The 27369-nt window shown below is 39.4% G+C and overlaps 1 protein-coding gene across 1 annotated transcript in view; it reads right to left on the minus strand.

The window, feature by feature from the left end:
• The window catches only part of sipa1l1 (signal-induced proliferation-associated 1 like 1), a 100868-nt gene that overhangs the window by 23632 nt on the left and 49867 nt on the right, over positions 1-27369 (minus strand). The window contains exons 3-10 of the mRNA XM_080883854.1: positions 12058-12183; positions 9909-11434; positions 9441-9663; positions 8912-9042; positions 5999-6187; positions 5109-5283; positions 3803-3906; positions 3300-3457 (exon numbers count right to left, since the gene is read on the minus strand). Of these exons, the coding sequence (XP_080739980.1) occupies positions 3300-3457; positions 3803-3906; positions 5109-5283; positions 5999-6187; positions 8912-9042; positions 9441-9663; positions 9909-11306 (2378 nt within the window). The 5' untranslated portion in view covers positions 11307-11434; positions 12058-12183. The remainder of the gene's footprint in view (positions 1-3299; positions 3458-3802; positions 3907-5108; positions 5284-5998; positions 6188-8911; positions 9043-9440; positions 9664-9908; positions 11435-12057; positions 12184-27369) is intronic.

The raw sequence follows: 27369 nt of genomic DNA on the forward strand, positions 1-27369 counted from the left end.
GACTCATGCAGGACAGAGGAAAGTGATGGCGAGAGGTAGGTAGAGGTATGAAAGCAAGAGGAAAAGACTGAAAGAGCATTAAGAAATAATGAATGTGGAGGGGGGGGGATAAGGAGAAGGAACGAGAAAAGCAAGTGAGGAAGACAGAGAGGAAAAGGAGTGTTGGGGAATTGCTGCACTGTGAGGCTGCTATGTGATCTCTATGGCAGGAGGTTTGGTAAAAGAAATGAAAGAGCACATTCCTGTGGCTTTCACTGATTTGTGGTCTTATAAATATCCAATGTGTGGGCAGTTCTGCTCTTCCAGTATCTATGACCTGCTGCCCACTGAGCCAGGCCAAGAAAAAGAACATGTCAATACCTGATGGAGTGCGAGATTGTGAGAGTGTGGATATGGGGAAGGTATACATTATGTTTTTGTCTACTTTAGGCAACTAATATTCAAAGCAAGGACTATTTTTGTTATCTAAAAGTTTTGAGGTTTTGTTTATGTAGTGACTTTTTAGCTAAGAGCCATGCAAAGAGTTTAAAAGAATTCAAATTTGTGGGGATAAAACCTTTTTGAGAAATTCTAACCGTTTTATGCGTTTTATGAAAACCTTTTTTTCGCATTCCAAAGCCATTACATCACAATGTGATTGGTCAGCTGCAATTTCCAACAGTCCAGGATGGCAACATTATGCTGACGCAAGAACAACATTGTTAAGGTGCAGATGAATTTACCATTGAAGAGGAAATAAGTAACCACACTAGTAGTTTCCAAATGGAGTGCTGAGACATATCGAAGAGCCATTCAGGCAGCTCCTGCATGTGTGACATATCAAAGTTTACGCTCGACTGTGAGGATGAAAACAAAAGCTGCGAGTTGTGGAATGAATCATTTTATTGTGTCGATCATAACACAACTACGGACCACCACCTAAAGACGAGAGGAAACAATATCTAACAGGAAACTATCTGATGGCTGCCAGCCTCATGGCTCCAGCTGTGGCATGAATGTCAACAGCCTCAGTGAGCGTGCAACATCTGTCAGGAGAAGATGATGCACTTGAGAAACTGTGCCTTCTTCAAAGGGTGAATCAAAATGCGCCGTTACAAACATTCAGTCCGCTCATTGGACAGATGTGTCTGGGGCGGGAGCAACAAAAGTAAATACAGGAAGAAGGTGTTTTGTTCTGGACTATTGGAGAACACGAGCAGTCACCCATCCATGCTGACTGTTACACATCTATAGTAACTTACCGCATCCCAGAATGCAAAGCATACGTGGCTACGGGAAGTTTTTAGCTCAAACTCGCAACGTCAGATCACGTTCAAACTGTGGTGTGAAAACAAGTATCAGGATTTCTGTTATGTGCACACATAATACTGGTCAAGCCCCATCAGTTATGTGCCTTAAGTCTTATTCCTTAGAAGCAAGATATTAAAAAAAACGAGGGGTGATTCAAGATTTTTGCACTGTACTGTAAATACACTTGTGCCCACTTGACCTTAAGCCATGTAGGAAAGAGACCATTTTTCACACCTTTAAAATAAACTGTTACTCGAGCACTTAAGTATCGCACTTCTCCAGTGAGGACGCATCATTTCTCTGCAGCTGTATTTTACAGAGGCTTTCAGCCTTGAAGACATCTGTAGATTTCTGCATTATTTTTTTTTCACAGAGTGAACTCAAATTACCTAATTTCTTGATTACAGTGAAAATGCCAGTAGAATCCTTTAAAGGAAATCCTCCATCAGTTTTCAGTTACGCGTACAGTATCGCTTTCGGCAGCACTCTAATGCCTTTAGCTCATACACTAGGTCTTATAACAAACTCAGTTTGGGTTGCAGCCATCAAAATATCATTATTTGAGAGTAGCCTATTTTGTATTAACACGCAATTACATTTAACTGTACAAGATACTAGCAGCATTAGAGCAGTGAACAGAAAACACATCCTGGTTTACATTAAATGGGGTTACACACTATTTTATTGTACTTTGCTCTATTCATATCAAACAAAAGAAATTGTTTTTTTACACTTCCACTAAGAGCAGACATTGAGCGAGCAGAATAGTTATGTTTTGATCTCTAAATGCTTGAAAGCAGGTGCAAGGCCAGGTGAACCCAGAATTTTCCCACTTTCAAAATGACAAATTGAACAGAACAGTGAAGTAGTTCAATACCAAGTGTGTATGCCCCCGTCTTCATAAACCTTAAGAAAACAAACCAAAGCTTCAAAGCATTTAGGTCACCTTTGCTTAATATCTTATGACTCAGTCAATTTCCTGTGGTGACTATGAATCATAATTTATTTTTGAAAGCTGATGTTTCACCTTTATATGGTGTGCAGAAAACTCCTTTACACTTCAAAAAACTTAACTTGCGTTTGTGAGTCGCATAAGGCACATGTCAATAGTACTTGCTCTTCTTCTATTCAATTCATTATTGGCTGCTTTGTGTTTGTGTATGTGTGGTGCTGTTGTTTAGTAGTGAAGTAGCCCCATGGGGGACAATTAAGTCCTCACACAATGTGCTCTGACAGCAATTAAAACAGCCATTAGTGGAAGAGGGAGGCAGAGTCCTAGAGAGCAAGATAAGAGAGAATGACAGAAAACGAGATAAAAAGACAGAGCCAGGAATGAGCTAAATGAAATGCCCTTCAAATCTGAACAGCGCTGAACACGAAAGACTGCAAAGGCAGAATATAAATAATTACTTAAAAGTTATTTCAGACTTGTACATTGTATTTAATATTACACCCTCTCACAGCGGGGAAATAAATCGCGAGTCGTAGAGAGGGCTCTCAACACTCTCGGCCTACTCCATGATGAAACTGCAAAGGCAACGAGAGCCGTACAACAATCTGAGCAGAAGGATGAGAGCATTATTGTTTTTGCTGTGATGAAAAGTGAATCATAAATCACATGCAAGTCCTCAAATGCAGTATTTTTCCAGACATTTTGAAAAGGCAGGTAAAGCACTGGCCTTAGATAACCTCTAATGTAATGAAAAGACATAGAAGGGAATGTTCCAACTGACCTCTACAGCCCTTATTTTTTAGTTCAGTGTGTAGTTTTTCAACTCACCTTCCTTAACTATCACATTTTGACACTGTATTACTTTGAATAATGCCAGTCTGGACGTAACCTCTCCAGGTTCAAGTAGACTGATTCTCTTTGACTTGACCAAGTCTACATTACAGCATCAAACCGGTTATTTTTGCACTGTTTAGGCTTCAAATGGGGCACAGGTTGAAAAGTAGTATGCAGCATTTTATCTACACGCAGTTTATTCTGGTGTACTCTTGAATCTCACCTGTAGGAGGTGTTTTCGGAGCAAGGGTTATGCGCTCGCACAATCACAAAGACGTGCTGAAAGTGTGAGCGGATGTTTTTAGGAGTGAAGGGGAGCGCCCCGGGTTCCTGGAACACAATCGTGACGATATCGTTCCCAATATGTCGCTTCCGCAGCAACTGGAAAACATTTTCAAAGAGAGAAGCTAAAGTTAAAACATAATTAAGTAGACATCTAGAGGAAAAAACAACAACACTTGAGCCACTGTTGTTTCGGCCTTTAAGGGTCGCCACAGTGAATTATCTGCCTCTATCTGACACCATCCTCTAGCATCCTCCTCTGTCTTACCAAACCTCTGCATGTCCTCCTTGACTACATCTATATACACAAAGAACAGGATCATGTTAACTCTAAAAATGTGCATAGCATGGATTACTACTTTCTCTAATGAAAAACCACAACTTGCTGGTGGATCCAAAGGTATTTTAGTGTATCCAAGCTCTGAGCCCTGTAAATTAACATACCTGTTGCTTATTGTTGGGTGTGTATGGCAGCATGGTGGATACGTGGAACATGATCTCATAATCCTTGTAAGTAGTATACAACGAGTGGGTGCCAGTTGAGTCAGCTGAGAAGGAGAAAACTGCACGTAAATGTCTCATACTTCAGGAAAATACACCATGACAGGTTTGTTCAAGTACCCTAAAACTTTCTTCCCGCATGCTTGTCTCTACTATATGCCGTTCAGACGGCCCTAAAACACGCTCACTTCTTTACAGTCAGGGAGCCACTGCACTACCTCACTAGGCTGTTGATGTTTTCCATTTAGAGAGCCAAACAGTCACAAGGTATTTAAAGGCCGTACTTAAACAGCTACATTACCTCAATTAATTACACGCATTCATTAAGGAGGGCGTTGCATGGCTGTATTTAATTTGCTAGAGGCTACACATCCTGCAAAAATTGATTGGGGCAGTTTTTGTCTCACAGGGTATTGGGCAATGGCTTAGTTCATGCAGGGATAATATGGATAACATAATATCATACACAGGCTTGGAAATGTCACAGAGGTAGCAAAAATAAAGTGGACATCAATTCTGTTTGGAACAAACACAGGTGGTCTGGCAAAGGAGAAGGGCACAACCACAGAGGATCAATATCAGTGTCCAAAAGAAAATACAGTAATCTGAAACTAAAGGCCATCTGTCAAATGTCTGAAGAAACATCTGAGGAAACTTAAGAATCGGTGAACGAAGACAAGGAAGTGAGGGGGATTTAATGGGACTGGAGTTGAAAACGGGGGGAACAGGATCAGAAATTTTTAAAACATGTATTCCATCTGCTCATAATTAAATGTTTTGAAAACTGCAAGAAATTTAGGTGCCAAAGGCAAGGAAATTAAATCAAGTTAAATGCTATAATAACTTACAACCTCAACAATTAATTTCACTTCTTACATTACATACCTTCATCCTAATAAAAAGTGTAATAAACATTTTATAAGGAAACAATGTATTTAGTACTAGTGCAGTACCAGTCCTTTAACATGTGAATGAGATCTAATGTGATTATCGCAATGCAAGTTGAGGCACTGAACCCATGTGTGTATACACATAATCTAAAAGACTCTGACGACCCCCTGCATGCTCCAATCCATCAAATACTTGCTGGGCAACTGAACTCAGCACTTTTTGATCAATGTGAATGTCTATTTACTAATTTACTACCTGCTGTGCTGGATTAGACAGGATCAATGTCAGCGTAAGATCAAATATAAAGGTTCCCTCACACCCTCACTGGCACTTCGCAGTTTTTTGCAAATGTACATACTCTTTGTGTCCAGCTGAGCTCGATACTTGGTGAAGCCTTTAAGACGAACCCTCTCGCCCAGCAGATGGAGGAACTCCTCTAGTGCAGGCCCAGCCGCTTCGTTGTTGTACATCTCCTCTTCGCTACTCTGACCCGCCATGCAGTACATCACCCCCACCTTTCGCTGAAAGCTCAGCTGCGGAGAGAACAAACATTATTCCAATGAAAAGGGGAGAAACAAATGGAGATTACTGTGTGGAAGTCATGTCAGAGTAACCATGTTGACATTTGAGGCTGGACTCATGTTGACATTTTAAGAATAACCGTGGGTTGTTCTGTAGTGATTTTGTGCCATTTTCCTAAGAAATCATGTTGACATTTTCAGAGGATTCAGCTTCTGATAACTGCATCAGCTTTTGAGTGTGTGTGTGTGTGTGTGTATATATATATATAATTTTTTTAAGGGTTATGTTGTGTGTGCATGCATCGACACAGCATGCATATAAACAGTTTCTTCAGATAAATTCCACATAACGGTCTTTGGGAGTAAATAAAGAGATACAGCAAAAATAAATAAAAAGAATTTAGTTCAACAATGATACATCCCCTTCACAGAAAAACACCCACACACTAAAAAAATTCATGAAATGCCAAATGACAATTGTTTGCTTTGCATAGTCAATAGTACAGGTTACCAGCTGCAAAAGTTCTTTGGCTCAAAGACCGATCGAATGCATGCACGAAAGGATCGCACTCTATTCAGCGGATGCCATGTCTGCATGACACTGTCTTTTCACTAAATGGAAAGCAGTAATCAAATGTGCTCAATCAAAGGAATTAATCAAGCAGATTCATCCGGCCCATCATAACCCACAATCAAACCTCAAGACGTGCTCGCTGCATCTCCTTACCCCCTGCTCGTCCAGCTTCATCAGCTGCTCAGTGACCTTGGGTGTGTTGAGTGCCAGGCGTAAGCAGTGAACATTGAGCTCAGGCACGAGGTACTCCAGCACTTCTTTGAGGGGCAGGCCTCGACCTAGACCATGCTTGGACGTCGAAGGTACAGCATCTTCCAGGATGGAACCGCGCAGAGTATTCAGCTGGAGACCACCCATAATGCAGGAAAAGAACAACAAAAACACAATTGCAGGGGTCAAAGCCATTATGATTTTCACTTAAAAGAACAACAACAACAACAACAAAAAAAACAAAAAAAAAACCCCCTAATACTCCATCCATCAATCTTCTTCCACTTATCCAGTTCACGGTTGTTGGAGCCTATTCTAGCCGATCAATGTCAGTATCGAATCAAACCATCAAAAATATCAAGATTTCTATTTTAACTTACTTAAAAAGGAAAAATGGAGTTTAACATGGTTCTAATACGGCGCACGAAACTCACAGAAGCATGAGTTTATAGCTGTTGCTAATTTCTAACCCTTGCTTTTAAATTCAATTACATAAAAGCACAATGCACTATAAATAGAAAACTACAATATGGCACAACCATTTGTTAATATTTAAGAAAGAAACAAGCTTTATTGGTCAGATACATGATCACATAGAGTACAACATGCAGTGAAATGTGTCGTGTCCGAGCTGTGAACAGGCTGCAGGCGTAGCCGCACCATTCCAGGGCTTGGTGTTTGGCATGGGGGGGCCTAGCCAGGACCTTTACTGGATACTGGAAGGGAATCGAACTTGCTACTTCCGCTCCAAAGGGGTGTGGTCTTACTGTAACACTATCCAGCTTAACTATTTGGTCACAGTTTTAGCAACCCTTTCACTTCTCCTGCTGATGGTGCAGATTAAATCATTTTCATGCTTTGTGCAGTTTTACACTGCTTCCACAGCTAATGGAGATTTGATTGGTCTATTGGTATTCATCACAGAATATTCAATGATTGAAATGAAATTCACTTTGATTTGGCTAAAACTGAATTGATTTCCACTTATCCCTCAATATGGGAGCATATTAACCTCTTTAGGTATCATATTTAAATATATCAAGTTAAAATGTGAAAGCTTTAATGCGCAGCATTTATGTTAGAAATTAAATGCATAGCGGGAAAATATGTAATATCGAGACACTGTTTGACTGCAATTCTATCTCTGTGCCAAAAGACTGTGCTTTGTGTTTTTCATAGCTCTCCATAACCTGCTCGTCTTGAAGCAGGCAGCACTCAAGCAAGAGATTAAAAAAAAAAAAAAGAAGAAGAAGAAGAGTTAAATAAAGAACACCTAGGTTCAAAGAGAAAGCTGATAGTTTTAATCTTTTGCTTATCCAGCCTGTTAATGCAAATAAACTTGCTTCATAGCACACCCGTCAGATCGAGTCCAGATTAGTTGCTGGTTAGATAATTCTTCTCTTGGCTCTTCCTTCCTGCTCCACGCAGAGTGTTTGTTCTTTGTAACAGGCAACAAAACAACAACATGACTAGCTATCCAGCCCTCTGTAGAATACTAGTAACTCTATTTTGGGAAAACTGGAAGGAAGCCTGTGATGAGGCCTTAATCTATGCAATTAAATTCAGTTTAGGATCACACATGAAATTAATCTTTTTCCACAAAATCTAAAAACAGATATTTTTTCCCCACTCTCTGTTGGTACAGGGAAAGCAAAATGCAGAAAAGTGTCTGGCTAAGGGAGAAAATAAAATAAATAAATAAATAAAATAAATAAATAAATAGAGTGGAGATTTTGCTGCTGTAGCTTTCAGTGTGAATACTAAAGCTTCGGGGTAAAAAAAGCTCAACGAGGACATCCATGAATAAATCAGGAAGACTGTTGAAAGTCCAGAATCTGAATATCTACTATCAACTAACAGCTGTTAGTCAGTAGTGGTCCCATGCCACTTGTGTGTTTTTGCCTTCACGTGGTGTTTGGAAAGTCCAGAATTGCTGCCAGCGCACTCAGTACTAAACAAACCAAAGAAGAAAAGCACTTTAAACTTATCATGGGCAGTATTAAAAGGACAGTCGTCCTCTTTGGTCCCTGGACTTTTGTCTTCAACATTAGTGCAACCCACTCACTCCCACGCAGGCACATAAATATATCTAAACCTGTGAAGCTCCCTGCTCTGAAAATAGCAATTAGAGAAGAGACTGAGAGGCAAGAGAAGGAAAGAAAAATAGAGGAAAACATAGCACAGTAGGTCGTGCGTCATCCCAAGAGATTGCAAGGGCTATTACTCATGGCACGCTTTAATAGAAAAGCAATGCTTTACCTTCTTCACTCAAATACCCCAGGTGCTATTTTAGTGTCGTTGAGCTGCAAAATGGCACAGCTCAGCCCTTCAAAGATGAAGGCTGACAAAGATGGTGGGTGGGTGTTCAGCTCAGCGAATAAGGACGTGCATCTATGGTTCTACTGTGTCTACTGATGGCAACAAGGGCTAGAGGGATTCACGAAAAAGTTGAGAATTTGGACTAAACAAATGGGAGGAAACTATAAAGATCAAATGGGCAGTAATTTAAGGTGGTATCAAGGAGCGGAAGCGGTAGCATCCTGAGCTGTATGCGACAGCCTTGAGCTGAAGCTTTTATAATGTCTCCCCCCAAATGGCTTCATCAATAAGCAGGGAGCAGTTCTTATATGTCAACTCCTACACAGTTTGAACTCATAAAAGCATTTCAGGAAGATCACTCAGGAGAGCATACTAAATACTGACAGATATATTCACATGAACTTTCACAGTGGGAATAGCTAGAAAAGCTACAAGCTTACCCTGGTGAATGAAAACATAATTAAAAAATAATAATTATATAACAAAATCGTGAACACGTCAGACAGATGGCACACTATTTGTCAGAATGTATGTTACCTCACTCGTTCTGAAAATGACCCTGTAGTTGTACTGCTGTCCATGGTCTTTGTGTTCCTCCAGCTTCTCCCTTCTCAGACTCACCGCCACAGGGCCCAGATTCTCATCTACCCCCAGGTAATTCCAGTGCTCTAAGGGTGAAAAGTATTGGGATTTCAGATGCAGACATAAATTGATGACAGAGGACAGGAGAGATAAAACTACAGAAAGGAAGAAAACCTGAGCAATTATTCCACTATGTGTATTGCAGCTGAGTTATATCAACTATTAAAACTTTACAGAACGTTCGCAACATTACTAATGACTCTTTGCTGGTTCCCAGGTTTTCTCACGTGTAATGCAGAATGAAGTACAACTTCTGCACCTTGTCTAATTAGTGTCTAAAACACTACAAATTGTATTTTTTCTGCCAATACAGTCCACAGCATTTGCTCTAAGACTAGAAACGTTCAGTAAGACAAATTGAAAAGCACCCACTAAAGTTTAAGAACTACAAATCAAAAAAGCCCAAACTATCCAATTTTCTCACCTCTGAGATAAAAGTACTTTCGGTAGTAATAGGCACCAAGGTCAACATGTTCCACAATGTATCGTTTGGACCTGTCGGCATGTTGACTAGGCCCGTCCTTGGAAGCCTCCAACACAGCCACACCTGCATTGGTAAAATGGGTAGTGAGGGTGGCATCCAAAGGGCCTTCTTCTGTACTGCCAGAGGAATTGCTTGAGCTCCCACCGCTTCCTATGCTTCCCTGCTGGAAGATTAATAAAAAGGAAAGGTAAAGCCAGCAAGCTGTAAACCACATCATCATATTTTTATCTTTACATCTTAAATATGCAGAAATCTGAGCGCTTTTCAGTGCGTTTTCAAAATACACATCTGCAGACTGCAGCATCAATATTAAAACAGCAGAACCCGAGAAACCGTTTTATATATTAAAATGCATTGCAATATTTGCATATATCTAAGAAAATATAATGACTACTCAAGCAGACCTACCTGTTTAACAGGAGAAATGTTCCTTTCCCCCTCTCCACCAATCTCATTCCTGAAACAAGGGCAGCTGAGAACCAAATCATTGCTCTTATCATCGCCAGGGTCGGTACCGCCTCCTGTCCCCTCCTTGCTTAGCTCTTCTTGGGAGCCACAAGGTGACCCATACACTCCACTCTGATTAGACGAAAGAGAGGACGAGGCCGAAGCAGAGGCGGCAGCTGCAGCGGAGGCACCAGTAGTGGTGTTTTTGCGTTTGGCTCCAGATTGCCGACTTTGAATCGCCTCATTGAGGTCAAAGAGTAGAGACTGAACATCAAAATGGGCAAATCCCTTTTGGCATGCCCAGGGTTTGGGAGGTGGTCCACTCTCATCCCCTTTCCCACCATCTTCAGCATCCGAGCCAGCCCTTGATGTGTCACCCTCCACCTTTACACTGCGCAGCTTACGGAAGATCGACTCTCCACCTGTTTCTGACTTTGACCTTCTCTTCAAATGCTTCTCTCGTTCCTTTAGCCGACTGGCAGGACTACCTCTGGCTGGACCTAAAGGTCCATCTGGCAGATCCAGAGCAGCCTGTTTTATGGGAGCAACAGTAAGGAGTTCTGTTAGCCTTTCTGGAGCTGGGCTTCGCTGATCCGGGGCCTCAGCGGACTGGTATCCCTTTAGCATATCAAAGAAGCTCTCTCCTGACACACCATGCTTGTCTATAGATGAAGTGCTGCCATATTCCCGGTGCATGGGTGTCCACCCGGAGAACGACCAGCCCTCGTTTCCATCCCCGTCGAGCTCACTGATAGTTATATCACTGTTACTGCGTTGGCGGATGCGTCTCATGCCCTTGCGAGGGGAACCCAGATAGCCATCCGGTGACAGGAAGCGATTGTCCTTTCCCTTGCTTTGCATCTTGCTCTTTAGTGTGTTGTGGATGTTGCGCAGCATGGATGAGTCCTGTGGGCTTATCAGGTGACCGAGCTTGGCTGACAGATTGCTATGGGCTGTGACGGCTGACACCCCCCCTCCTCCACTCCCACCACTCCCGCCACTACCTCCTCCACCACCTCCTCCCCCTCTTTCAAGTCTTTCTCTATCTCCACTTCCTGACCCTGAAGAGCTAGTGGTGTTGGTAGAGCTGGGTGAGTCTGTTTCCACAGTGATGTGCCAAACACCCCCTCCTCCCCCATCTTTTCTTGGTGGCCAGTCAGCTACACGAGCCCGAACCCCCATCTTTGGGACACCAGGGTTGGTGCCCGTGGTTGAAGAAGAGGAGATGTGGGCGCTCTCACTGCGAGGTGGTGGTGCCCCTCCATTAGGCAGTCGCAGACGACGAGTGTAGAACTCATCGGTAGCCGACACCGAGCCCCCAACTGAGCGCTCTGTTTGAGAGCGCTTCAGACTGGTCATGACGGAGTCGGGAAATGGTGTTGGGAGATGGGAGGGAAAGGTAAGGATGGGGTGCTAATGAGATTAGATTCGGGTCAACATAACGGCCACTGAGTGAAGTGATTCAAGAGGCTAAGGGACATTTAGTGCTGTGGAAACAGAAAAGGAAAAGTAAACAGGAAAAATTCAATATTTTCTTTAGTAATATAATAGTTATTGTAGACCAATATTTAATAACTATAGTAGTATAGTTATCATAGTTGTTAAAGCTTAAGAACCAATGGAAAAATAGCTGAGTTTGAATTTTACAGGTCAAACACTGAGCCTTCAAAAGGTTTAATTAAAAATTGCAATATACATATTAAATTCAACACTTATCAATAGTTGCATCGCAATACTTGGGACATTAAGAGAAAGTTCACCAAAAAATCGAATTTATATTTTATACAAGGTGCATACAATGGAACTAAATGAGAATTGCCTTACAGCAGCATTGGATTTCTGAAAACATAACCCAAAAAAAAAAAAAAAATGGTCCCAAACAGAGAACTACATAAATTAAAAAAAAAAAAAAAAATCATTGTAGGAACCCAGAGAGTCCATCTCTTTGGGGGGATTTTGGACACCATTACAGTCATGAAAAGCCTGTCATGTCTGGAGACGATATGCCCAATGGTCAGCTTACACGAAGACAATCTAGAAGGATAAATGGCGCTAATGATTTTAAGCATTAAAAAAAAAAAAAAAAAAGGGGGGGGGGGGTATTTTGTACCTCTACAGTAGTGAGTCTTGATGAAGAGAAATTAGTTGATGGCCAACTTTTATTGTTGAAGACTCTTACAAGCAGTCTGCTTAGGAATCAGGTGACAGGGGACTCTTTCTATCTGGAACTCGGCAACTGGGAAGAACAGTAGAGAGAGAAAACAGAAAGCAAAGACAGAAGGAAACCGAAGACAAGTCAGATTACAAGGCAAATTACATTCAGTGCTACATACTCTTTAGTATTACATTTCTTTCAGATACTCTACTGCAGTAGTAAAGAAATAGGAAACTATGGTATTTTTGTGAAATTTTGAGATCCTCATATACAGCATACAGAATATACTCTAGGGTTTAGAGTCTATCCATTTTTACTGCAGTGTCAAAGATTAGATTCCCTGTTATTTAATTAACAGCTACGTGAGAGCCTAGTAATTTTACACATCAAGCCCAGTCTGCTATCTAGTCATAGGGAGTATCTCACAGCCTGTAAAGTTGAGAATGAAGTCTCCTCAGGCTCTTTAGAGTACATTAACCAGCAAAACCCTTTTTCCAAAATTGGAGCTTCTTAGCTTAGACTTTTCAATGTGTTCTAAAACTAGCAGGGTATTCAACAGCAAAAGTCTTTAAAAAAAATGCTATATTTAAAAATATCTTTAAAATATTTTTTTCCCCTTTCTCTTTATGCAATTGTGGATGCCCAATAGTAACATGACAAATATTAAAAACATTTAAAAAAAAGCTTAAGCTTCAGCCTGCTCTAAAGTAAACTCCTCTTACTTCAGACAGTTTTTTTCCTTCTCTTGTATACTCATTATGTTATAGATCAGCAGGATTAATATGGCCATGTCCACCGCAGAGCTCTGGCTCATTGATAGTGGCAGGCAATCAGGACAAAGTTAGGTAAAGTTAGATTGTTTGGCAAAATGAATGAACTTGGGTGCTGGACCAAGTTGCAGTGCAAGGCAAGTAAACAGTTTTTTTTTTAAATGTGGATCATGCAAAAGTACTCTACTAGACATTATTAGGTTAACAAAATATCTATTAGATAACTAGAGCCACTTAAGTACCTTAAGGATGGAGATTAAAGTAATACAGCAGGAAAAAAAAAAACCCTCACAGGATGCCACAGTAAGGATGGGCAGCTCATTTAGTCAGTCAAACACAATGTGGCAGTAATTGCTTTACAGCACTATTCACAAGTTTAACAAGGACCAGTATGTGCTCGTCTACTGGTGGGTCCATAATAATGCACCACTTCTCCCTTTCAGACCACATTCTGAATCACCATGGTGATACAGAGTTTTGTACGGTGCATGTTTTAGTAAGTGTGTGTGCGTGTGAGAGAAAGAAGAGTGGGTATTGATCGCTTCACACAGAACTCGCTGTGAGCAGTTTTCATGAAATTACCTTTTCTTGGTTTGTGGATTAACTGGGAAAACCACAACAATAGGTGTAACAGAGTTGTTGAGCGTTTTGAGTGTAATCTTTAATGTAAGTGGAACAAACACTGTGGATCGCTAACATGATTCATGGTTATGTCACAAATTTCTCCATGTCTTTAAAACGGAAACCATCTACGTGGTTCAGCTCCAAGTAGAAATTAAGATCTTTTTAATATCATCTGTAACCTAACTCTGATCTGAAAAAGATCTATGGTGCTTTGGTGTACTACAGAATCTGCTCAGTTTCCCAATGCTCACTGAACACCAAATTCTCTTTCATTTCACTTAAGCATATGTGTGTTTGAGCACAAGTATCTATTTCCCTTACACACATAATGAGGAGCCAAACACTAAGGGAACATTTTGGATTTCCTAAAGAGGCCTCTCTATTTTCTGCAGATTGTTTTGGGACAAAAAAAAAAAAAAAGAAAAAAAACAATTCTCAATTGTCTTGTCTCCATTGGTGAATTAGTACAACTGTTTTCAAAGGGGTTACAATGATTTGCAAATCACCGCGTTTTACTTTTATTCATTTTTTCCAGAAACTCATTAGTAGAACAGATATACAATCATCTTGGGTGCTTTATAAACAGTTTCAAATGTCTCAAAAGAGAGCGAACTGTGAAACTGAAAGAACATGAATATAGATGAACCTCCTGCGAGCGATTTTCTTCTATGCCAGCAAAAGCTTGTCAAACTTTTTACTTCATTGGAAATATCAAAAATCAGTACGACGCTGGCATACTTTCAACCCACTGTAGACCAACATCGATTGGTTCAACTTTTTCCCCACTCGAGGCTCCTTTAATTAAACTCAAATGAACAGATATTCTCCCATTAACCAAAGCAGAAGAAGGGGCTGAGTAACTGTAAGACTGTTTCCCAATATTCAGACACATTTTGGTCCTATTACAGAATAAACTGGCCATTGCGGCTCTGTTTGCAGTACAGTAATCCCTGCAGTACTTCAATTGTCATTCCAAAATAGGAGATCTCTCGCTTCTGTTGTAGACTGTCTGACTGATAAAGGCCCTTGTGAATGAGGACACTGCTTGCACAATAACACCCAATCCTGAGGCTCATTACAAAAGTATGTGGATACAAGTTGATAACATTACTGACCTTGAAGCTAATCATAACAGGCTTCTTCTACCAAATAAGAACAAATTTCAATTTCTTCTTATCCAAATTAATGCAAACAAGAGAACAAGTGGATGTTCTAATCCACAAGCTGCTTAATTTGCACAAAATCCGCTGGGTTGATATTAGGCTAAAAATATTTTTTATAATTTTCTCATTTATATACAAATCTTGTTGACAACTGTTTTACATGTTCTGTTGTTACACAAAATCTGATTATGAATAGTTCTCCACCACACTCCTGCTTATTTTTGATCATTTCTGCAGAACATATCCTGGGTAAATAGTCCCATTATCCATTTGGCTGTGCAGAGGTAAAAACAAAGCACACATGCTGGTATTTTGAACATATTCAATCATTCAAATCAGCACTGTCACATCAGCTATCACCATCAAAAACAGCACATTTGTTTTTACCTCCCGTTCCACAAAGTCTGCTATGAACCAGTGTCGTCTCCAAGATACTACCACTCAAAAACTGTATCCCGAATAACTAGCTGCAGAGTGCCCTTCACTTATTCCACAGAGGATTGCGTAGTACTTTTAATAAAATAAATAAATAAATAAAAAAAATGAGTTGGATAGTACGTGGAGAAAAAAAAAAAACAGTGAAAGAGTTTCAGAACTGAGCAAACAGGAAGAGGATTAACTGTATGCTTGGCTGGAAGTAGAGCTGGGCGATATGAGATTTTTTCATATCACGATATGTTTTTTTCATTTCAGGCGATAACGATATCTATCACGATATAAGCCAAATAACTATATTTGTAAGATTTAAATGTGCCGTTGCTCACAAGTAAAATGTGAAATAATCAGCAGCTTGTTTTGATTTAAATATTTATTTCCTATAATAAGTTCAACAGGGTAGATGTACTTAAGGAACATGAGACTTTTTCAGATAAATAAAGGCAAATATTGCAAACTACACAAAAGGCAGCCGCTAAAGCGTTTAAGTTTCAAAATAGAACAAACGAAACAGACTAAATTGTCAATTCCACTTAGAAACAAAATATTAATTGTAAAAATAAATCTTAGTTTGTGTTACAGAAGAACAGACAAAACTGACTAACTTTTGTCAATATCAAGTAAACTGAGAACTAAAAGGAAATTCTCAATCTCTCCTTGTTGTATAGCTTAGCTTTTCAAACAGTTGTAACAGTTACTTTAGTCTGACAAAAGCCGAATGACGAATTAGCGCTTCCAGTCAGAGACTGAGGCTACGTCCACACGTACACGGGTATTTTTGAAAACGGAGATTTTCCGTTTTCGTTTTAAAAAAATAATCCCGTCCACACGTAAAGGCAGAAATGAAGGAAAACGCTGCTATGAACATGCCAAAGCAGCAGGTGGCGCTAGATTCCTAACCGTACCGAAATGTTGGCCAATCAGAAGTCTAGAAGCCTCGGTGGGAAAAAGTAAACAAAGCTGGGGCATAGAAGCAGAACCGAGTCGTATGTGTGGACGGACAGTAACTGTGTGTATATGTAAGCATTTAAACACTGCAGAGAGTAGAATTAACAGTAACAGTATTGTAGAAATTCATTTCACCGAAACAATAACGTGGCGCACAGTGTGACGCATGCACCAGTTTATTGTATTTCCAGACTTGCTTTCGGCACAATTTACAGTGCACGCTACTCTGTTTTTTGTCAGACTTGAAATAGCCGAAATACCTTCACACAACGGAACTCCTATGGCTCTTCCGTTCGACAATCTCTCCGGCATTGGAACCATCATCTGTTTTCTCTTCGGTCACGCTCGGTTGATTTTTCTAGTCGGCACACTCATTTCCTCCATTACGCGCTGGCTCCATTACCCGCTGGCTGCTTCCCAAACAAACACACGTGCGGCTTGGCACTTGTGCTGTACGTAACAAGTCACGCGACGTGACGCTGCGGCTGTGATTGGTTCGGCTCTGCGCTACTTAGTTTGGATTGGCTAAACTTTTATTTTTTTTATTTTTTTTTTATTTTAAGAGGACAAGAGCGGCGAGGTCTATCGCGATAGCTTAATTTCTCTATCGAGTAAAAGTTATATCGCGATACATATCGTTATCGTTCTATCGCCCAGCTCTAGCTGGAAGACTGGCAATTCAAAATGAATGAATGTGGCGTTGCACGCATCTATGCAGCCACTGAGGACCAATTATACTGACAGATACTCAGTAACCTTTAGCAGTGTCTAAATGAGGTCGATTCCTGAGGTAAATGCGCAGCATCCTTGGCCCAGTGAATGTAATGGCTGCTGATGTTATCTGTTGGCCCAGCTGGCAGGAAACTTATTTCAACAGAGGGACTTATTTACTTCTTACAAATGATAGTGGCTGGGACCCCAAGCACATTATCACACAGTGAAAGCGGATGTGTAATATCATATCAAGCACTTGATTGAAAAGATAAAAATCTAGAGATTTACACGAGAGCAAGTTCAATTCTCTACAGTGGGAATTTTGCACACAAAAAAACGAACCCAAAAATAAAATTGAAAAAAAAACAAAACATGATTTTTAATTTGACTGTTGTGCATTTGCAGATGTCTTACAGCTTAGTCACTGTAAATTTCCATAGTAGGAATCATTACAATGGCTAGTACTTTGTTGTACATACAGACATATAAATGTGTCGAGACGTACTTGGAAAAATGTAAACTAACTGCAATACTGCAGATTTACTATGTATTATAATAAATCAGATATCATAGGGCGAGAGGCGGGGTACAACCTGGCCATTTTAGAATCACCAATAAACCTAACCCCACTAACTTAATTTCTTTGGACTGAGGAGAGAAGCCGGAGTACCCAGAGAGAACCCGTGCAGAAACGGGGAAAACACACAAAGTCCACACAGAAAAGCCCCAGTCAGATGATGGATTTGAACCCAGGACCTTCTTGCTGTGAGGCAATTTGTTAGCACTGTTAAACAATCATTACCATTTATAAAAGAAATAGTATAACTGGCATTAGCATTGTATAACTGACATCATTACCATTAAAAAAAAAAAAAAAAAAAAAGCAGGGTTTGTTTTGGCTCAGAATGGCTGTGGGGATGACTATGTACAGAGGTACAATGAGCTAATAACATGGTTTTTTTTTAAAAAAGACAAGAAATGATTATAATTCTGTAATTCTGGTGATTTTCCTTTTCCTCTGGCTCAAAACCTCTGAGGCAACAAAACCATGAACAGGGGCGTTGGCTGCTTGTTATCACTGGGTGCACCCTTTAAATATTCCTGTGTTCTGCTACAAGAAAACATTTCTGCTTTAAAGTAACATTCAGAATGTGGAAACCCCTTTGTTGTAACCCATTAATTTATCTTGAATTAAGCAGTCAATGTTTGGCGACTGGCAGTTACGGCCCTTTCCAAGTAAACGCTCCACATCATTCCAATAAAAGTTTCCATGAGGATTTCAACCTGGAGTTAGTGTAATTGTCTGAATAAGTAATCACTTAACAGCGACTTCAGTGTGACCTCATTACCAGTAAGAGATGATATGGTTTGTAATTCCCCCGAACATTTCCTGCAAAGAATTATGTAATGCTCTACCAATTATTGTGGGTACAAACGTCACGTCTAGAACAGATGGTTTGTTGCATTCACTCCCACACATATACACACTTCCTTTTATATGGTGAAGTGGCTGATGAGTGTAGTTTTCTGTCATTCAATAAAAATAAACCAACATGAAACTTCTCATTGAAGTAATACTGCAACTTGAGTTTTGTAATTGGAACACGTCAGCTATGTGTGACATCAGATGAAAACCATTAAACACATTTGTCATTTTTTCAGCGGTGCATGTTAAAAAAAATGGTAATGATCACCACAGCTGATGTGTTCTAACTATAGGATGTAAGTTAAAGTGTTACTACGAGTGTCTACACTCAGTGGTAACTTCGCTTCTTACACTCTTAAACTGCTTGTTTTACACAAATATCTAATCAGCCAATCACATGGCACTAACCCAGTGCATTTAGGAACAGTTCGAACCAAGCATCAGAATGAGGAAGAAAGGCGATTTAAATAACTTGGAATGTCGCATGGCTGTTTGTGCCTGTCTTTGTTGGTCTGAGTATTTCAGAAACTCCCCACACAGCCATCTCCTAGGTCTCTCGCCAGAGAATGGCCTAAAAAAGAGAAAATGTGAGATGAAGTTCTGAGTCAAAATGCTTTGTTGATGCCAGAGAAGAATGGCTGACTGCTTCTGTCACTTTATGACTACTGCACCCATCTTCTGATGGCTGCTTCCAGGAGGATAATGCATCACGTCACAAAGCTCAGATCATCTCAAACTGCTTTCTTGAATGTGACATTGAACAGCTGTACGATGCCGTCATATGATTATGGACTCAAATGTCTCCAGCCCCTTTCTGAATCTATGCCCTGAAGAAATAAGGCAGTTCTTAAAGGGGGGCCTACCTGGTAACAGCAAGATGTACCTAACAAAGTGGCAAATCAGTGTAGATGTTAATATTTAACTGGGCTAGTTAGTATAGTAAAATAATGTATTAGCAAAAACACTGATGAAGAATAAATAAAACTATGGAGTATTAAATATTATTATTATTTTTTTTTTTTAATGTTTCTGCCAGTCTAAAGTTGCCATTAAGCAGTCCAGGTGTGCCGGTGACTGTCACTGTGAGACTATTAATATGCTTCAGTGCACAGTGAGTCATGCACCTGAATATTACAGAGCAGATGAGTTCTCACTGACTGATGGAGGCTAGTTCTGCACCATGAAAAGAGACCGTTAAAGAGGCGGCACATAAAGTTTAGGAATAAGTGCATTGAGTGTGAATGGTATGGTATGTGTGTGCATGTGAGCAGATCAGGTGCAGAGAAACGCTACGATTTGTTTCTTCAATCCATTCAATTAGTATTTTCAGAAAGGTACAAAGAAAATTAATAGTCTCCATTCTTTAATCAACCTGTATTGTGTAGAAGAAAATGGATAGTTTTCCCAAACCTGTGTTTAGCAAAGATACTCTAAGTACCTTCCAATCAGAGACCAGACAGAAGTGTGGAGGCAGAAGATTTAAGAAAACCATAAAAGAAAAATAGGAGAAGAAAAAAGAAGCATAACTCTCTAACTGTGATGTTTTTCTGTTAGTAGATATTTGACAATTGCACACCTGTTTCCCCAGACAGACATCATTACTACACCAACTGGTGAGTCAGGTCAAGTCACGTCATGTTTTTCTACGTCCTGACAACGCATACTACGTTATGTCTCAATGGTTTTCACAGGCTCAAAGCAGAAACAGTTTCTAAGCCAAAGCTTCAAGCTGCAGGCTTCTGGACTTGCAGTATATAATGGGGAAAACCTACTGAGCGTAAATTCAAAGAGATATTGCTTCCTGGATGGCTCGTGGTGCAATGCAAGCCTAATGTGAGCAGTGCCAATTACAAATAACAGAAAGAGAGGAACACTGACTTAATCTTTGACAGCATGTCCTTTTGTACACCAGGTGCCAAAACACTGGTGGCATCAGTGTGACCACTGAGGCAAGTTGGTTGCCTCAACCAACTGGGGTCCAGATTATGATGCAGACATTTAGTTTGCATTTCCATGTCTCTCTCTCTGTCTGTCTCATAAGTTAAACAAACAAAGCAAACAGAGAGATAATGAGCGCTGTTGCATCACATTCTTGTTTTCTCACCCATGTCATCTTTCCCAGGCTCAGCAGCATTACATACTCCAACTTTCATTTGGTTTAAACCTTCTGCCAATGTGGCCCGACAGTTTCAAATATTTTGAAACTTCCTGAAGACTTCAGCAGTTCAAAAGTATATAAAGAGACATTTTAAAAAGTAGCACTGATGGTTTTAAGTGTTCTCAGAAATCACAAACATGTCAACAATAAGAGTTCTGCATAAATGATGTCCCCTAAACAACGAAATGTGTGCTTGTCACACAGTAACAGTCATGACCTACAGCACTTTTGAATACTATAGAGCTGTTTGAAAGGTAAACAGCTTTTCATCTCAGCTTGTCTGAGCATAGATGAGGAAATGCTAGGCCAAGACACAGAGAAGATAAGGAGAAAAAAAAAAATAATAAAATCAAACATTCTCTTTGAAAGCTGCCAGGCAGCAGGCAGTCCAAAGTGTTGGAGTTTCTGCTCAGAGCCTTTCAAACTGAAATTGTAATTGTGTGGAAAGATGAACGTGGTTTGCAGATTTTTTTCTTTCCTCCCTCTGCAGAGCTTGGTGGTGAGCTTGGGGTCTCCTCTCTTGCTCACTAAAATGTAAGAGGGGACTTTTGAGAGCTCTGAAGGTATTCTTATAGTTTATTCTACAGCGCTTCCACTTCCCCAGCTACCACAGAATAACAGTGGAAGGCGGAGAGCAGCATTGAGATTTGAGTGATGAGAGAGGGTCTGTGTGTGTATGTTAGCAATAGTTACAGCAATGGGCAGTCACTTTAATGCTGGAATATATGCATTCTGCTCAGGTACTAGGTATCTATGAGCTTTATTTTTTAACACAGATAAAAATGACTTTGGTAGATAGCACAGGTGTTAAGGCACCAGTATACCTGCCTCTGGCGACTGCGCCACCATTTCATTGAACAGATTTACTCAATTTCATTCAATTTTGCACTCAGTTCTTATGAGGCCATTGGAGTAATGGTGTCCTTAGCAAAGCCACACCTCCTGCACTGTGTGTTGTAATCTTCACTTTACTGTTCTAAAGTTTTGGCCATGCGTGCATGTTAGTGCATGCGAGTTGCTCCCTGTGAAACTGCTGCCTCTCCCCAAATTTACAATGAGACTTGGGAATTTTCACACCTATAGCTTGTTTGCTCTGGCCTGAATTAGATGGTGAGTTTGTTTTTACAACACAGAAATGTCCAAGCAAAGCAAAATGTGCAAGGAAAAAATCATGCGAACAGTAAATACAGAAGGAATCTCCTGTTTTTCTGGTGCATGTGTGAGAAACAATGTTAGTAAGGCCATGGTTCATTCTCCGCCTGGATACTACTACTATTATTTAGGTTTCTGTAGTTTGCATGGATCCAAGAATACAAAGCATAGCCACAAGGTCCTTTATACCTTTTAGAGCTTCTATCAGCTGTTGGTAAAAGAAAGAGAAGACAAAGTTATCACAGAATTTTACAGCTTCCCCACCCCCCCCAATTTTCTGGATTTCATGACTTTACCGTTTTTAAAACTACTCTCACCTTCAGTTGTTTACCCGATTTCCATGTACTTGTGTTTACTCATTATAGCCGGCTGCGTGTGAACAGCATTAATCATCATTAAGGGCTCTCCTTGTGGCGTAGCTCAACTTACTCACCAACCTCTGCCTTTCTGTCAACAGCAGAGAAAGAACCAAGCGAATCACTAATGTATTTTCACAGTTACATTATGGCGGGTGGATACATTAACAGAAAGGTCTGACATACTGGGTTGCCTGGGTGAAAATTCTATCTTATTGTACAAAAGTCACTGGAAGAATAACAACGTATCTGGTGGAAACTCAGAGAATGTTGCACATCATCACAGATCAGAGATTCAGATTGTTTTTATCTATTATGCTGGTACTTGAGTGTGTTATTTACTGGCTCTGAATGCCATACATCAAAAAGATTCACAGTAGATTTACAGTATTGGTTAATACAATGTGGTTTTCAAGTACCACATGTAGCACACTGTATAATTAAGCTTTTAACAGATTAATTAGGAGAGAGCAACACCTTAACTACTTAGGTTACTTAGGAGAAACTGACTTAAGTGCCACTTATGCTTTGATCAGATAGTAAACTGTCTACATCCTACTAGCTTCCTAGTGCAAATAACCTTGTAATGCCCAATTGTGCCATTTACCCAGGCTTCACCATCATCTATGCCAAAAACAATATTTCACTTGAGAATTCCTCAGAAGCAGAATACTGCATGTGAGAAAGAATAAGTTAAGACCGCATCCTGACCAGATTCTCTAAACACTGTCCTGAGGTCATTAACATGCCTTGAAAGCAACACTCAGAGCTTTCCTACATCCCCTGCATGAAAGCATGTGTATACATGTTTGTATTTGTCCCACAACTAAACATCAGAAACCAACTATGCTCTTGGACAGTCAGGAATTTTGGTGAGGTACCAAATGGGGGTTTTAGCACAAAGACAAGTCAGGTAAGTCACCAACTCTATATCAGAATCAGAATACTTTATTCATCCCGAGGGAAATTAGGGGTTACAGCAGGCAGCACGCTAATGGCGCATGCGCACTCATGACCATAACTGCTGATTATAGCTAAATTTATTGAAGCATAGTATCCATTTTTAGTTTATGAAATGATCTGAAATAGTAGGAATATTCAAAGATATTTCTCAAATAAGGCAACAGAGTCAATGCCTTTAGCGAATGTGGACCACTTGTGCTTACGAGCAAAGTCAGCCTCCAGAGGTCCATTCTAAGCCAAGAAATACCCTGCTGCCGTGTGCACTTTAAATCACACAGGACAGCATCTGGGTCATGCAAGTTATGATGAATCAGGTCCATTAAGCCAATTGCCCTCATGAAATGCTGGTCTATTATTCATGCAAGCAGAGATGATTTTTCTGAGGATAAAGGGTGGTTAGTTAGTAGCAAGCTACAGTGACTTTTCTTTTAGGTGTATCAACTTGACTCGTACTTTAACTCCTCTCTTGTCTTTGACTTATGAGCATTTTTTACTTTTCATATGTGGTCATTCATACATGACTGAAGTTAGACTCAAGTTAGACTTACTTAAAACAGCATCCTTCAATGTGAGTTTAAATAATATTACAGCAAACCCAGCAAAGATAGCTCGACATTTGCACTGAAAGTACATTTTATTGGTAAGATCTGTCGCAACATGCAATACAGGTATTAGGTATTGTTATAGTAATAACATTATTATCATTGAATAAATATTAATGTAACAACAAGCTGTAGATTACACATTTATGCTCTGCCTAACTTTGTTTGCATCCAGCTGATTGTTGTGTTCATGATGTTCCAAAAGCAAGAGAGAAGTTCTTTACATTTTTAATTTTTATTTATCAGCTGATATTTGAAAATTATTTACATACGTCAGCTGATAATATCAGCCCTAATAATATCGGTCGAGCTGTAATAAACTACTCAAATTTTATTTCCAACTTCCCAACAATCCATGAGACAGATGTAAAAAAATGCATGCATGCATACATGCATTCATGCATACATTTATTAAATTCCACCTGTATAAGTATAATGTAATTAGTGTTGGAAAGCTTAATCATAGACAAAAACCTGCTAGGGGGTGATACCTGTGGATGCAAAAAGACCTGCGATCCCATAGCCTATAAAGCTTTGTGGCTTAATCCTGCTGAGTTTGTGGGCTCACTCACACATTTAGCGTCACACTGAATACAAAACAAATTCGATTTTATAATAGAGTGTGGTTTTAAAGCCAGACCTGCCGCCTTCTCATTACATGTGGTTTCAAAATAGTAAGATGGTGATGACAAAAATCCTGCAGCCACCTCAAAGTAGCTACAACCATCTTTTATACTGTCTGTGTGCTTGATCGGTTTTCACAGACGGTCATGTTTTATATACTGATTTTACAAAAATTTGTGTTGCTAAATCAAAATAGTTGAGTTGTTTTCATTTGATGTGTGATATGTCGAGCCACAGTATCTACTATTACTTCAAAAGTAATTACTTAAAGAAAAAAAAAATCTCTTCATTGCATTGCCTGAAAATCAGTTATTTCTGTCACTTTTTCCTGCAAAATGCATACTGTCACACCTTGTTCAGTCTAGTGTGTCTACATAAAGATAATAAATAAGTAAAACACTGAAGAAGGCACACGCAGACAGACTTCAGGTCCTATCTGAGAGGTTCCAATCCATTTACCATAGCCCTACAGTGCCTAAAATAAGCAACTAAATCTACCGAAGGCATTACGATTGATGGCAACTGTACACGCAATAGCTGCAAGATCTGAGAGTGCTTTGAATACTAGCAAAACTACATATTTGAACATGAACTTGAAATTAAATAAAGTTAGTTAATCTACATAAATCAAGGAGTGAAGTAGCTTGCACTGATAAACATTTACCACATTCAGTAACTCTGGCATTAATGCACAAAATGTCGTCATCATCATAATACAAACTGTTCGGCTGCTTAGCGTTTAAGATGTCGTTTTCTGCACTGCAACTTGTCTCAGCCATTCTAACTTCAGTAGTGAGGGTGGCATAGATAAATATGCACCCATTAATAGAGTTTAATTTGGCTTTATGTGAGCAATCCAGCTCGTTTTGATGTTGTTGACAGCAAAAGTCCATTTAAAGACACGTTTAAAGAAACCAGGCAAATAGATCAGTCTGCAGTGCACAGACAGCAGCAATGAAGCTGCCTGGTCTTCTGCAACTGCCACCTCCACACCACCGCCAACAGTCCACTAATCTGTGCCAATCAGATGACGCTAAACAACCATTTGTTGTTGAATTGGGCACCAGTACATGCCCCCTCCTCATTTCAACAGCCACTGCAGACCCTAGCAAAATGCTGGCGATGTAGCAAATGCAGGCACAGCAGTGAGGGTGACAGAAATAGCAGAGTGGTGAATAATAGAGAAAAAGAACTGTGGTGTAATTAACATGGTGGCTGGGGGCTGATAGAGGGGCCGTACAGAGATAAAGAAAGGCACTGAAGAGAGGGTGCTGTGAAAGAGGATGTAGGAGAGATATGAAGAGAAAAGATGAGAAATTAAAAGAATAAAAAGAGTGAAGAGAAAAGTTCTGGAAGACAAAAGCAGAGAAGCAACTTGTAAGAAACAGGGTAGGTTAGAGAGGAAAACAAACTAGGTCTCTGTCATCTAATCTAAAAAAGTAAATAAAAACACTGGTAACTGGCAGAACTGTCATATTCAAATTATGTGGCTTGATTGAGCAACAATCCCACAAAATCAACAACTATAAAAATATAAAGCGCTTTCATGCGTAGTTCCAAAGAAAATCCCAGCTGCTGCTTAACAAGACAATCCAACGTATCAGAGAACTGTGGTACACAATAGCTGTGAAACTGAGGGAGACAGAAAAGGACAGAAACGGAAATGTAGATAATTACACGTTTCTCAGCAGCAAGTACAACTCAACATGGTCTCGCTTGCTCTGGTTCAATTCTGCAAAGCAAGAGGATCGTTTAACTGGTGACAAGTCATGCATTTGGATATGAAACAAGCCTACTGAGTAAATTAGGACGTCTTGTTTTCCACTGCCTCACAGCACAGGTGACTTATTTAAAAAACAGAGAGAGAGCCATGGATTGCAGCCATCAGAAACGAGCTGCAGATTTCCAAAATGGCGCAGCTCTGCGTGGGCAACAGTGAGCTAGAACAGCACTGCAGTAAGAGAGGAGTGAGTAGGACTGAGAACGAAAGCAGCTCGCTCTCCAGTACTTGTTATATGTAGTAAACATGTAAGCCGAAAGAGGAGGATAGAGAGAAACGCAGATAGCAGTTCTGTACATTCAAATGCTGTTGTTTTCTGTTGTTTTCATTCAAATTCCATTGTTTTGATTCAAATTCTGTTCTGTACATTCTAATTCTGTTGTTTTCATTCAAATTCCATTGTTTTGATTCAAATTCTGTTCTGTTCATTCAAATTCCGTCGTTTTCATGTTAATTCCGTTGTTTTCATTCTAATTCCGTTGTTTGAATGAAAACAATGGAAGTTTAAAACAAATTCCGTTGTTTTCATTCAAATTCTATTCATTTCATTCTAATTCCCTTCTTTTTATTGCAATTCTGTTGTTTTCATTCAAATTCCATTGTTTTGATTCAAATTCTGTTCTGTTCATGTTAATTCCGTTGTTTTCATTCTAATTCTGTTGTTTTCATTCTAATTCTGTTGTTTTCATTCTAATTCTGTTGTTTGTTTTAAACTTCCATTGTTTTCATTCAAATTCCATTGTTTTCATTCAAATTCTGTTCTATTCTAATTCCGTTGTTTTCATTCAAATTCTATTCATTTCATTCTAATTCCCTTCTTTTTATTCAAATTCTGTTGTTTTCATTCTAATTCTGTTGTTTTGATTCAAATTCTGTTCTGTACATTCTAATTCTGTTGTTTTCATTCAAATTCCATTGTTTTGATTCAAATTCTGTTCTGTTCATTCAAATTCCGTCGTTTTCATGTTAATTCCGTTGTTTTCATTCTAATTCCGTTGTTTGAATGAAAACAATGGAATTTGAATGAAAACAATGGAAGTTTAAAACAAATTCCGTTGTTTTCATTCAAATTCTATTCATTTCATTCTAATTCCCTTCTTTTTATTGCAATTCTGTTGTTTTCATTCTAATTCCGTTGTTTTCATTCTAATTCTGTTGTTTTCATTCTAATTCTGTTGTTTGTTTTAAACTTCCATTGTTTTCATTCAAATTCCATTGTTTTCATTCAAATTCTGTTCTATTCTAATTCCGTTGTTTTCATTCAAATTCTATTCATTTCATTCTAATTCCCTTCTTTTTATTCAAATTCTGTTGTTTTCATTCTAATTCTGTTGTTTTCATTCAAACTCTGTTCTGTACATTCTAATTCCGTTGTTTTCATTCAAATTCCATTGTTTTCATTCAAATTCTGTTCTGTTCATTCAAATTCCGTCGTTTTCATGTTAATTCCATTGTTTTCATTCAAATTCTGTTCTGTTCTAATTCCCTTCTTTTTATTGCAATTCTGTTGTTTTCATTCAAATTCCATTGTTTTGATTCAAATTCTGTTCTG

Source organism: Rhamphochromis sp. 'chilingali', assembly GCF_963969265.1.
Source record: "Rhamphochromis sp. 'chilingali' genome assembly, chromosome: 5".
NCBI classification, from domain to species: Eukaryota; Metazoa; Chordata; class Actinopteri; order Cichliformes; family Cichlidae; genus Rhamphochromis; species Rhamphochromis sp. 'chilingali'.